The sequence below is a fragment of the Nymphaea colorata genome, chromosome 5 (genome assembly GCF_008831285.2).
Source record: "Nymphaea colorata isolate Beijing-Zhang1983 chromosome 5, ASM883128v2, whole genome shotgun sequence".
Classification (NCBI taxonomy): domain Eukaryota; kingdom Viridiplantae; phylum Streptophyta; class Magnoliopsida; order Nymphaeales; family Nymphaeaceae; genus Nymphaea; species Nymphaea colorata.
In genome coordinates, this window is record NC_045142.1 from 5,272,965 (window position 1) to 5,286,720 (window position 13,756).

The following is a 13,756-nucleotide window of genomic DNA, read 5'->3' on the forward strand; positions in this document are numbered from 1 at the left end:
GCTGACAACTAAATTGACAAAAAACAATGTAAATTAGTTATCAGATTGTATAACAACGGATGATGTAGTGCTTAAATCATATACACGCACATGCATTCATGACCCCCTAGCTTCTTTTTAGCAGCTCTCTCAACTATAAAGCATAAACCATACAACTAATTAGTTCATACTTGACTTGCTCATCATACTGAATAAATTGTGCTGGCCTATTAGCTTATTGCCTTGGCAGAAATGAGTTTGTCACTAGCCCAACCCATTTTTGTTATGACATACAAACGTCCAATCTTATAGAAATGATGGTCTCACTTCCTTTGGAGGTTCTAGGCCTTCCTTCATTTGAAGCCCCACTGATGACAGATGCTATGTAAGCTCTTCCTTGCTCTTGCACCCATCAGCTCTCAATTTCAGCTTGTCAATCAATATGTCTTTATTGCAAAAGTTGAGGCAATGAAGTGAGAGCAAGAGAGAGAGAGAGAGCTTGTCAAAAAAAAGTCAATCGTCTAGGCAAGCAATTGTTGACACATAGAAGTTAACGAATAGATATTTAAAGGTACCTCCTGAAATATAAGATCCAGTGTAAATTGTTTTAATTTGCATGACTTTGGGATGGAACTTTTGTTCTTAAGAATTGTATTCCAATATATTTATGCTTGCAAAAAGGACTTTTTAGAAGTGGAACAAAGCGAGAATATGGACCAGCTTCTTATGAAAACAACCATAGTAGGAGAGTATTTTACCTAGAAACTAATGAGTTCTCAGCCACTATTCGGGTGCTCTTTGTTGGTTCCATTTGCAGGATAGCTTTCAGGCAAGCAATCAATAATTGAAGCCTTCTATATTGAAAATTGTTTGGACTCAAAGCGATGAAAAGTACATTTTAATTTTCAGTTGAGCAAGTGAATACATTGACGAAAAAGCTTCTTATGAAAGCAACCACAGTGGGATCTAGCATTTCATCCAGGGGTTGTCGAGTACTTGGCTCCAGAATATGATTGGGGTGGCCTTTCATTGGTCATCCCCATTTGGTAGGTTCTCCTATTATGGAAAGGCGGTAGAATAGCTTGCAAGGCAAACAACAAAAAATTAAAGCCTTAACTATTTGGATTCAAATGGAAGCAAAGAAAACTTTAAATTTCAAGTGAACTACAAGGCATCCACAACTTATTGAAGTTTTTGCATGCGTGTGTATAAACTCACAACTCTTTCAAAGAAGGAAATGTCCCCAAGAAGTCCGGAATATGTCCACTCAAGCTGTTGTTACTCAAGTCGCTACAAAATCAGAGTTGACATAGTGAAATTCCTAAATAAGCAAGCAAGTGGATAGGCAAGAATGACAATGTTTTACTCACATTATCTCAAGTGCAGTAAGGCTGCTGAAGTCTGGAAGGGTACCCTTCAAGCCTGATCTACTAAGGTGCCTAAGAAAGCAAAAGGAACATGAAAATAATACTAAAAATTGCTTTTACATCACACTAACAATTTTGCATGTAAGTTAGAGAAAAAGGATTTGTATCATTGAATCCAAATTCTTAACCAATATATTCATTAGAGTTTCAATTGAGAGGAGGATATAGACATTAATGAAGGGGATCCATATTGATACTGATAGTTTTGTGCTGCTCACAGTTCTGTCACTCGTGGTGGATTGTCAGTATTGCAATTGAGCCAGTCCCAAGTGAAACCTATGGGAAGGCATGGATCACCTGCCCATGATTGAAGTTGTTGATATTGATCCTGTAACACCTCCAACACATCCACTGCATAGCATTGTTACAAAAAAAAATTGTATGAATTTCGTATGCAAAAAAATGGTAAAAAAGTATCTTCATCAATCTCAGGAATATAGAGATGTAGTGATTTTTGTTATATTTCCCTGGAAGCAATAATTTGTAAAGAATGAAAAAGAAAACCTTCTTCACTTGCTTAAGTTTAACAAGAGGCTTTAGTTAAGTTAAGTAATAAAGTGAACTACTTATTGTTCACCTTTTTATGAGATGACAGTGCATTAGATGCCAACAAGCTCTCACACATGGCCATGCATTTATTGGTGCCCATTTCACTCTACTTAAGATATTAGCTAAAATTAAAAAAACTTGTGAAATTTTCTCATGAAGTAAAAACATATATATATATATATATATATATATATATATATATATATATATATATATATATATATATATATATATATATATATATATATATATATATCCTTCAACTCAAAAGAACAATATTAGAGAGCATAATTTTCATTCTTTCTAGCAAAATTTTCTTAATTTAACCTAGCACCTCTCCTTTGTAGTTGTAAGTGAAAGTGAAGTTTGTTAAAAAAAAGAAAAAATTTAAGCCTATATTTGAGAATATATATACAAACATGACCAAAACAAAAATGTTCCTTCCTTTTCAGGAAATAGGAATGGTCATCTTACACTTCTTTTACCTATGAAATCAATTTTATTAGCATGAAAATTAGGTTGAATGTCCATTAGGCTTTCCCATTTGGCATATGCAACAAAGTTGGTCTAGGCTTGAGAAGAAAAATAGAAGGGGATCAAATATTTTAAAAGTCCAACCTAGGAACATTTGGAAGTTGAGACCAGCCTAGCCCTTCTCTAGACATGTTGGGGCATGTGTTTTGTTCTTCAAGGTATTTAGTCCCCTTACCTTGCCTTTTCTTACAAGGGCCCACCTCTTTTCATTCACCGACTTTCCTTTGGGGTTTGGTAATGCAACTCATTGTCCACCCTCCTACTCACCCATGTTGCAATCTCTATAGGACACAAAGGACATCCTAACTAAAACCTTAGGTTGCTCCTTTGAAAATGTAGTGAAGTCCTTTACTATCCAAATATCATTCACTTAGATTCGATAGAATTGAGCTGAAAAAGCTTCTAACTGGGCTAGTAGAGCAAACACACTAAAAATTAAGTAGTCAGCTTGAGCAAAGAAGCTAGCAAGAATGGTCTCCATAGCTAAGCACTCTGCAAGACCTAAGAGGCCTAGGATCTATATTAATTGTATTTTATGAAAACGATAGTTTGGCAAATTTGGGGACTCAATTCCCTTAAATGGAGTTCTTTTAGCTGATTGTATGAGTGAAATTAAACCAAACATATATAACATCATTAAATATAAAAATAGAATGCATCACTCTTACAACTTCTCCTTGTGAAGAGGTAGTCAATTTGCTTTCAAAGTCAGAGTATATAGATGACATTCTTCAACTCTAGCAAGCTGACCTTTCTAATTCCAACATAGATGTTGGTTGTTTGTAAATCTTCTTATAGGCTCTATTGCATCTATTAAAGGAACATGTCAACTTCACTTTTGTTTATAGGCTAATTGTTTCCACTAAAAAGGGGGTTCCTTTGGGCTGACATTTCTTCCATCATGTCATCCATTAACCTCCCTCAACTACTAGTTGGACATTTTAAATCTCCCCACCATCAATGAATATAGTCAACCAATCACTCTCGATCTCTTCATAAGAGCCTTTGAAAATTTGTGGAATCGTAAAGCCTGATACCCTCACTCATTCAGGAGAAGTCTTTACATGGTCTAACAAAATATTGAAGCTATGGTTGTCAATTTTAAATTATATGTTAGCAAGCCAAATATTATCTAACTTTGTTGAACATGATTGTCTCTTCACAAGTTCATTCTATTTCTGATTGTGTGGCCATTTCCCTTATATGGAGTTGAGGATTCAAAAATATAAACCTTTATCTTGAGAGCGATGGTAGAACACAACACCCAATTGGAAAAACATTGTCCTATAGGGTTAGATTAAAATCCCTCTTATGTCCCCACAACTATGTGCAAGTGCTGCCATCATAATTTGAATTTAGCTTGAGAGGCTTGCAACTTCCATCAAACAATGATTGAAATATCACTATGGCCAATGTCCATAATATCAAACATTTGGAATAAGAACTATCATCGCTATTGAATATGACATCGTCCTCCACAGACATGAACCTATAAGTGGTTCAAAATCATATGGGAGAGTTAAGACTTACCCAATAGAGATTTCATGATTAAATTAAACGGAAAACAAGAAACTCAATAAACAATGCATTCTCCTATCAATCATCAATTGAAAAATATCACACTTTTAGAATATCATTCTTAACTATCACATGAATCAAAGATCAAGAATGTAATCTTCTCAATGTTACAAGAACATACTTTTGCAACTTCGCAAGACGATGATCATTCTTGACTATTAGGATCATATGGGTTTAACTATGGTAACCCTGCCCACTCCTACACTGGGTTCAGGTTGGTTTGGTAGATTTCAGCATGCACTATAACAGCTTTGATTTTTCCTCTAAAAAGACTAAGAACTAGGACAATTAACCATGTAGCCGGCTTCATTATACATCTCCAAAGTTTTCTCACAATATTTGATGTGGGAATAAACTTTCACATTTCACCCCCCTTAAGACACATGTGTCTCAATGTGTAGGACCTAGCTCTAACTATGGAACTAGCTCTTATACCAATTTAACAACTCATCCCACTCCAACATTAGGCTCGGTCTTCTAGTTTAATAGATCTCTACCTACCTCCGAGCAGCTTTTGTTTTATTAAAAAAAAAAAGAAAAAAAAAAAAGCTAGAAATCATAACAACTAACAATCTAGTGGGCCTCCTTACATATCCAATTCCTCATGTTCATCTTTTAATGTAAATTAATCTCATGTATTGTGAAGACCTTCAGGAACATATAAGAATGCCACAATTAGCTGTTCTAGTTCCTACTTTTTTGAAGGAAGAACTGAAGATGCTGGAGGTGGGTCAGGATCCACTAAACCAAGAGTTCGAGACTAGTGTAGGAATGGATTGGGTCATTGTATTGGTATCAGAATTGATTTAATAGTCGGACTTGGGTAATCTAAAAATTTAGTCTTGTATCGAAGATTTTGAAAAATGTTTTGTGCAAAGGAGGTCAGCTACATGGTTTGTTGTGATGGTCCTATTCTTGTTGAGGAATGACCGAAGCTACCAAGAAGCTAGTTATGGTTCACTAGAACAGGAGACTTAGCCTAGTGTGGAAGTGGGTTGGTTGCTATATTAATATTTTCCTCCTAATTCAAGCTCAAAAATTACAAAAAACCCATCTCCATAAAATATTTTGGCTACATTCAAAGCATTGTCTAAATTTAAACCACCTGGACTAGATGGACTCCCAATTGACTTCTTCAATTGGAATTTAGGACATTGTCCGTTAAGGTTTTATATGATGCTCATAGAATTTCATATAATTGTGTTCTCAATGTTGGTTCACAAGTATTTCATATGTCTTATTCTGAAGCTCATATCTGAAAGCTCATATCTGAAGACCAAATTTCTAGATGTTGCACTCTATCCATCACAAGATATCTTCAAATAATTATTGTGAAAGTAATAAAAACGGAGACAAATCACCTTTTCCAGCAGCCAATATGCCCATAACTAATAGCGTTCTTCCCTGTATCAGATATAGATATATTTTGGCCTCTCAGATCTTGCTTTCCATGAAAGAGCCCGGACCAACATACATTAAGCTCAATGTGGAGTTTAGAAAAACTTTCCAAAACTACATGTCTTGGAACTACCTCCTTCAAATATTGCATTATATGAAGTTTGGCAAGTGCTGCATATCTTGGGTTGAAAAGTTATGCCTTAAATTTGAGACAATACTAGTTGTTAATAAGAAACTTGCTTCTTCCTTCTTTCTTCCAAGGGGATAAAAATTGGGATGCCCACTATCTCCATGTTTAGTTAAGACAATACTAGTTGCCAATAAAACTGACTGTTACCTCCAAAGGGTTTCTCCATCCTCTTTCACTTATAGTTTCTTCTCTAATATGTTTCAATAAAATGATGATCTAATCATGTTTGGGGAGGCTTTCTTTGCAGCAAATGACAATTACTAACAATAATTCATTGCCACTTCTATAGCATCATGGCTACTCAACAATGAGGAGAACAGCTTCTCACCTCAATGAAGACATACATACGAACCAAACAAGCAGCTTCTGAAATAGTCAGGTCTCCAATAATGCCTCCCACCATTCAATATCTTGGCTCTCCTCTTTTGATTGAATCCATTAGGCCGTCAACATGTAGACATATTATTGACTATATACACTGCCATTTAGCAATCAGAAAGCTCGATATCTCTTACTCTTTAAAAGAGAAACTATGATTAGATATGTGTTGTATGCTTTTCACGTATTTCTTATCACTAATACCTTACAAAGGTTGAAAAGGACATTAACAATATATTCTTCAAAGGCTTTTATGGGGTGGCTTAGTTAGAAAAAGGAAACACCATGGTGTATGGGATTGGTCACTTGAGAATGGGTATATTGTCTTTCCTCAAGTGGTGGCCATTTAGGCTCGAAATTTGACTATATGTGTACTTGTAACTCAGCAAAATACATAGCCATTGATGCCCCTTCATTCCTTCAAATAATATCCCCTCCCACTTATTCTAATAACGAGTTATAGTCTTCAAGGAATTATGAAGTAATAAAGCTGTTCTATTCTAGCTTATCCTTTCCTTGGGCTTGCTATACCCACTTCACACTTAAATAAGTCCATCTTACTACTGATTTTCTTAGTATTGCAGTGCCACTGAAGAAATCTTTGAATTATCTTGGTCCTTTGCTCTAGTCCAGACTAGAGTGAACTCCACTATTCATGACCTCGTACAAGGATCAATGTACATAAGAAAAACAAAACTATAGAGAAATGAGATGGAGAATATGGCTTTTTACTTTCAAGAAATAAATTATTATATAGCAATGAGGTTTTGTCTGCTCAGAAAATTGCCTGATCTATCTTGTACGATGTATAAAGTCTCTTGGAGAACTGCAATGTGGTATCGAGCTGTATGAGTTTTTTTTTCATAGTCTCATCCCTTGTTGGCCTTGACATTTAATGTTATTATCGATTCTTCCTCCCTAATCGTTATATTTTCATATAACATTTTCTATCTGTTTATGTGATTAAAAGAAGATGTAAAGTAATACTAGATTATGAAAATGCTCCATCACCTTTTTCTCATTGTTTTTCTTTCAACCATCAATTTGAACAATGATGAAGGGCTAAGAATGTTCCTTATCCAATTGGCTTCATGGGGGAGGGGAGGGTATGTAATTGAATGCTGATATTGCTAGATGGCTAAAATTTAAAAAGTTTTCACTAAAAACACTAAAAATGATCCCTAAAACTACCATAAACCATTGATGCACCATAAATCTTGGTTAATGACAATATAGTGAATATTTTTAGCTACAAAATTCTAAATTTCAGCCATCCAACAGCATTTGATATCGAGCAGAATTGATTCATATATGTACATAACTATAACTATAACTATGTCTGTGTATGTGTATGTGTGTGTATATATATATATATATATATATATATATGTTGTAATCCTCCCATCTATCCTCTTATAGCATGTTGCCAAATGCAATGCATTGAGCTACATGTGTGAGAGGCCTGAGCATCTAGATGGCTGAACCATACACTAGGGAGAGCGAGAGTGAGTGAGAGAGAGAGGGAGAGAGAGAGACCATCATTTTCGTTGGTTTCATTCGCAAGTGGGCGCCTGATCACTTGAAAAAGCTCCATGGCGTTGAGGATGGGAGGAAGGGTGGCCTCTGGTGTGTTAACCAAGGAAATGACGGATTCAGATGTCAGCTTACGACCGTGATCATACACAATCCAACCTGACTGATAAGGAGGGGTCATGGGCTCAAGGTTAAGCTTCTTTCCGTCAACAAGAAAATCAAATGACCTGCTCTTGTTTTGATACGCGGCCCGTGACAGTTCGCTGAAAAAGAAATTGAAGTAATAGAGAGCATCTACCAAGGACAGCTCCAACGATGGGACTGCCAGAGTCGTCGCATTGCTCGACGCTGGTGTTATGGCGTGGACCATTGCCACTCCTGGTACGTCCGTGAAGTTTGGGATCATGCTCATGTTGTCTCTAGTCAAACTAATCACTCCATCGATCCTACTGCTTGATGGCAGCCAGAAACGATCATAAGGGGCATCCGGGTACCTGCAGCCAATTGAAGAACGGAAAATGAAAGCGCGTCTAACAAGTCGTGCCTCTAGCTCATTACAAATGGCCTTTTCTTTATCAACAGTAGATGACCACATTGAGAAACAATCTCTAAAATAGTTTTGGCTTTTTCCTTGACTTCTTCTAAAAGGTGTTAGGTGGTGCAAGCGGAAGGGCTGGTGCTCTGTCCTCCTCTCATCATTGGGTAGGGAAGTTGAGTGCATGAACTGCAAGACCATACTCTTTTTCAGAGAAGAAGGCAAGCGTACTGAGACAAGGGGCATATGTGTCGAGTAAATAGTGGCCAAGCCCAAAAAAATTGTGTAGAGAATAGCTGTGTAGGCACGATGGATCAGGTAGTCTTGAGATGAGTATATTGGGTGAGTTTTGATAGCCATAGTACAAACATATATATATATCATTGAATATCATACACCAGACCATCATATGCACAGTGTTGTTTACTATGTTGCTCTTTTCTTTCACCAGGCCAAAGCTCCGTTAATGGAAAGGAGGAAGCGGAAGCCCTATGGCTCCCCCCGTCCTGTCGCAGGCCCGACGTGCCCCAGAAGATCCACAAGGTAGGGATGACCGGCAGACCCACTGACTACTGCATGAGGATGGCTGCTAGCCATTGGAGGGGAACTTGATTACTTTATTTTTCTTATACACTACAAGACATGAGATCTCGGATCAAGCAACCCAACATTCATCTTATTCTCCTTATCACCCTCTCCTTCTCTCAACACTCATCTCATTCTCCTTATCACCCTCTCCTTCTCTCGACTAGATCCCTCCCCTACCTCCTTCCCCTAACTGGAGCTCCCAGACGACGCCCACTGCCGTCACCAGCGGACCAGCCGGACGGTGGGGAGAGGCACATAGCGGCTCCCCTTACCTCTACCCATCGTGGGTAGAGGTTCCTCCATCCACGATGCATAGAGGAAAGAGGCAGCCACTGCACTTGGGCTCCCCCCGCCCATCACCGGCGGCATGAGCATCACCGGAAACCGGGCGATGCCAGTGCCGCCAGCAACAGTAGTCGGAAGCCCCGGCGGCTCCCCCATCTTGCTCTACCCACTATCGGTGGCTTCTCCTCCTCCATCACAAAGCGAGGATTTTTTTGAGGAGCGGATCAAATGGGGGTTGGGTTTTGTAAGTTAGATTTGGGTAAGGTGTGAAAAAAAAAATTCAATTTTTACACCATTTTTTTTTTTGTTGGGCCATTGGCCTAGACGGCCCCCTCCCTCTGCTCCTGACCGTCACCAGCCAGCACGCCCTGTGGATGTCACCACTACCGGCGAGACAAGGAGTGGCCAGGCTCGCTGAAAAGATGAGAGAGCAGCCAGCACGCCCTGTGGACGTCACCACTACCGGCGAGACAAGGAGTGGCCAGGCTCGCTGAAAAGACGAGAGAGTGTGAGAAGAGAAGAGAGGGAATGATAAAAGGAAGGAAAGTTTGGGCCGTACATATTCTAGATTTCATAGTTCACGTTTTGACGTTTTGATGTTTTTAAATGAATGTTCCGCGGTTCGGTTTTATATATATATATATATATATATATATATATATATATATATATATATATATATATATATATATATATATATATATATATATATATAAAAGAAACGTCAATTTAACCCGACGCCAAATGGCGTTGCCTATCCGAGCTCGCCCGATTCGATGTTTCTTTTTTATTTTTTTGCAACCTCTTCTCACTCACCCTCTCCTCCCGAGCCGACGGACGCCTTCACTTTCATTCCCTTCCCCTCATCTCTCTTCTCTTGCCCTACCTTCCCTCCTGATCGGATGGCGGCCTCCATCCTGCAATATCGCCCGACCTCCTTCTCACTGATTTTTGCGTCTAAATCTATCAACTTGTGACTCTTCTAGTGTTTAAACCTGAGTAGAAAGTTTAAACAAAATATATATTTCGTCTGCCCATCGAGTTTAGCAGCGGGGGGTGGGTGGCCACCGATGGAGAGGAGGGGATGCAGGAGGTCGGCGATGGTGCAGGGTTCCGCCGTCAGGTTTAGCAGAGAGGGAAAGGGGGCAATCGGCCATGATTGGAGGAGATGGTGAATGGTGGAGGCGGCCTCCTTCCGTCCTATCTGGAGGGAGGATAGGGTAAGAGAGGAGGGAGAGGCGGAGGAGAGCATGCAAAAATTGGTCACGAGAGGAGGAGGTCGGGCAATGGCGGAAGGTGGAGGCTGCCATCGTCCGTCGGGTTAGGGTAGGGTCGGGAGGGAAGGGTGAGCGAGGGGAGTCGGGTTCACATATATATATATATATATGAACATTCAATAAAGCAACTACTCGTCCAACAAAATTGTATTTTCAAATCCATTTCCTTCTGAGATTCACCCGTTTCAAAATGCAAACCCAATTGGTGAATCTCATCCAAGTCTCTTTTTTTTTTCTGCTTTCCCTTTTCACAACAATTTCATAAATTTAAACCTGGTGAATCTCATTGAAGTAAATGGTTGAAAAAAAACATAATTTTATTTAAAGACTGTTTTCCTCGTTTCTTTTGTTAGTGATGCAGGTTTATACTTTAGAAATGGTTCATGATGCTTTTAGCAATGGTTTATGGTGAGTTTAATATTAGTTTTTTAATGTTTTTTTTGTACAGGTCTGACAACGACCTTCTTACTGTTAATATGTACAGATTTTGACTTATATTAAGTAGGACACCATGAATAATGACATTGATATAAATCTTTCTTAATTGAACATTGTACGATAGGCATATAACAAATAAATAAATTAACTTAAAGTCAATGATATTAGAAACAATAGAAGTCAAAATCCAATATATGATTATATATGTCTGTGCAGTTTAATTTGTGTGATGGGTGGGGCTTAATTTGGTTTTTGTGAAATTAAGCAGTTGACGTAGGAAACAGCTAGCTATACGTAACCCATGCATATGACATCGGCGTAGCTTGTTAAAATGAAAATCTTCCTAAATCTCACTTTCTAACCCGATTTTCTCTCTTAAATAGTTTTGACCTACGTGATTTTAAGTTCTTTATAAAAATACGCAATTTGTATAAAGAAACAAAGGACTATATGACAGGATCATTGATAATAATTTGTACCATAAAAGAATTTTCGTTTTCATTTTGCGAAGGACTTATCTATCAGTTTATGTGAAACAGCCCAATACAATCATGATGACCATATAACAATATGTATGGTAGATAAATTACATTTTTGTGGTAATAACTTTAATCAGTTCAGTAAGTCAGCCAATTCAGTGATTTAACTGAAGTGGTAGTGAATTGGCAAAAAAAGTTAAAAGAAAAAAATTCTTTTGGAAAAAGATGAACTGAAGAATAAAGAAGAATTTACAAAATACTAAACCTTTCAAGTCATAAAGAAATTTGTCTAAATTAAGATTGATCACGGCAGTCTAGAATAGGCTAATAATATCGAATGGATCAAACCGGTTCGATTCAGATCAGCCCAGGCATATAACACTAGTTCTATCCTTCAAAGCCTTACATACTATGCAGCCAAAACTAAAAAACATCATTTTCACTTTCTAAATTGGGTTTACACACTAAAACTCGCCAAATCAAAATTGGTTATGTGCACACCAGTTGTGCACATGAGTGTGTTTTCACCAAAATACTCCTGTTTAAGTATAAAAAAAAAAATATTTTAGAGGGAGAAAATTATATCATGAAAAAGTTAAAATTTTCAAATGTAAATTTTTTAATAAAAATTAAAAAAAATTGCTGAACCCCTTCTTTTTTCCTTCGATGTATATTTGTGTGTGTACACAACCTCTACACTCAAATCAATCTCTGGTCTAATGGATTACGCCTCAACTTTGAGGAGAAAATAAGTTGTGCACACCCAGGGGCGGAGCCAGAATTTTTTTTAGGGTATGGTCAAGACGATTCGCGGGCCGGGCCAGGGTCAGGCCAAAAGGAGCGACGAGGAGCGACTGGTGGGGCCAAACTAAAAAAATTTAATTTTTTCAATGTAAAAAAAAAATTACTGCACCATCTTGTACATGTGACAAATATGCACGCCCAGGCCGAAAAAACGAAGTAGAATTTAGTGTATTTTGATTATTTTTTTCTAAAAAAAAGAGTCCCTTTTTCATTATCTCTTTTTATCGTTATAAAATTATTCACTTTTTTATTAAATGATCAGAAGTAATTTGGTCATTATATACCCTGGTGCACTACTTTGACCAGCTTGGAAACTTTGGTCTTGCAACGTTCAAAGTTCAAGTAGTCTTTTGCTCTTACCTTACGTAGTCCTTCGCTCCGAAGGCCGTCCTCCTCGTATTCACAAGCACGTCTTCTTTGCCGTCCGTTTCGTACATTCCCTGCTCAAATTCGCTAATTACAAGAGTGGAGATGAAGGGTGTCTGTTCCGGCGACGTCTGAGCAACGCAGACGCTGATGTTGCCTCTCTTTGGTGCATAGATTACTTCCGAATAATAAAAGTCCTTGGATGAAGTGTCCACTGTCGCCCAATGGTTCCCATCGAATTGAAGATCGAAGGATGGTGGCGATGACTTGCCGTCGTAGTTGCCATAGAAGAAGAATGCCCGAAGCATGTGTTTCTTGCCTGTGGCTACCCCTGGGATCACATAGCAGCTCTTCTTCTGGGAGGGAAAGTAACGGTGGCTGTTGAGCTCTTTGTTGTAAATACCGAGATTCTGGACTTGGGCAGCTTTCCCTGCCTTAATATAGCGATCGTCGCCGACCCAAATGATGCCCAACTGGTCGGAGTGGTTGCCAGTTTCTCCACAGTCAATGTTCAGGAACACTGAAGGAATCAAACGCAACTCACCGGTTATGATATAAAACAAAGGCTTTTATAGAAAATTCTCTTCAATAATCTACTAATAAGCTAGAGTTTATGTATGAGAAGCATTCCTTCGGGGCCGTTCTACCAATTCCTTGACGCCAAATTTTGCCTTTGTACGAGACGTAAAGGGCCAAAATATGCCTTATATCGAGGTTAAGGTGCACTATGTATAAAATTTTAAAAAGCACCAATATATAAATGAAAAAAATTGCTCAAAAATATACATATAAATATTAAAAGTTTGTTAGGGTTCGTGTGGGCAGTTGCCCAGGCGTAGCCACACCTACCTCCACTATGGCTTTATATTACACATAATAGAAACCATCCAAGGGGCGCATCTATTTCAGGATTAACAGATGAATCAAACAGGCGCAAGTGGTGACGATGAGAACACTTACATTTTCCACCAACGCCGGAGGAGATTTGGATTGCAATGCATAAGCAGAAAAGCAGCAGGGATTTGGCCATGTTAATAAGACGACGGATGCAAGCTCCGAGAACGAGAAATTAAGAAACTCCACAGAACCTGAACCCACCTTCTTTCCTGGATGGGTGCTTTAGCCTACAGAGGTAGAGGCTTTAACTAGGTGCGATTAATTTGACCAGTCTTGCCCTGAGGCAAGCTTTCGTAAGGCATCAAACGTAAGGAGAAATTTTTTTTAAAGGATATTGTTCTAAGGTCAAAAGCCTTGATCTCTTTTCATATGTAAAGCTTGATGTACATTGTACAGAATTTTAATTATGATTACAGCCTTAATTTTCTTTTTTTTTCTTAATAAACCGTAGTTATCAAATATAGCGACGGGAAATATATCCATGGAACTGTTTATGAGCGCGTGTAGATAAGTTCTTATAG

At 38.2% G+C, this 13,756-nt stretch overlaps 1 protein-coding gene across 1 annotated transcript; it reads right to left on the bottom strand.

Moving 5' to 3' along the window:
• Nucleotides 1-1,658: 1,658 nt before the first annotated feature.
• LOC116254422 (uncharacterized protein At1g24485-like) lies at nucleotides 1,659-13,431 on the bottom strand. Its single transcript, XM_031629803.2, has 3 exons — nucleotides 13,299-13,431; nucleotides 12,333-12,858; nucleotides 1,659-1,757 (listed from the first exon to the last, which is right to left on the bottom strand). Exons 1-3 carry the CDS (start codon nucleotides 13,366-13,368, stop codon nucleotides 1,700-1,702), a joined length of 654 nt encoding a protein of 217 aa, XP_031485663.2. The 5' UTR covers nucleotides 13,369-13,431; the 3' UTR covers nucleotides 1,659-1,699.
• Between the last annotated feature and the right edge of the window lie 325 nt (nucleotides 13,432-13,756).

Excerpts from the sequence above, each read along its gene's own strand:
- LOC116254422 (XM_031629803.2), bottom strand. The coding sequence starts at position 13,368 with ATGGCCAAATCCCTGCTGCTTTTCTGCTTATGCATTGCAATCCAAATC. Across the intron at positions 12,859-13,298 it reads CTCCGGCGTTGGTGGAAAAT|TGTTCCTGAACATTGACTGT; the intron begins GTAAGTGTTCTC and ends TGATTCCTTCAG. Across the intron at positions 1,758-12,332 it reads GGAGCGAAGGACTACGTAAG|TGGATGTGTTGGAGGTGTTA; the intron begins GTAAGAGCAAAA and ends AATGCTATGCAG.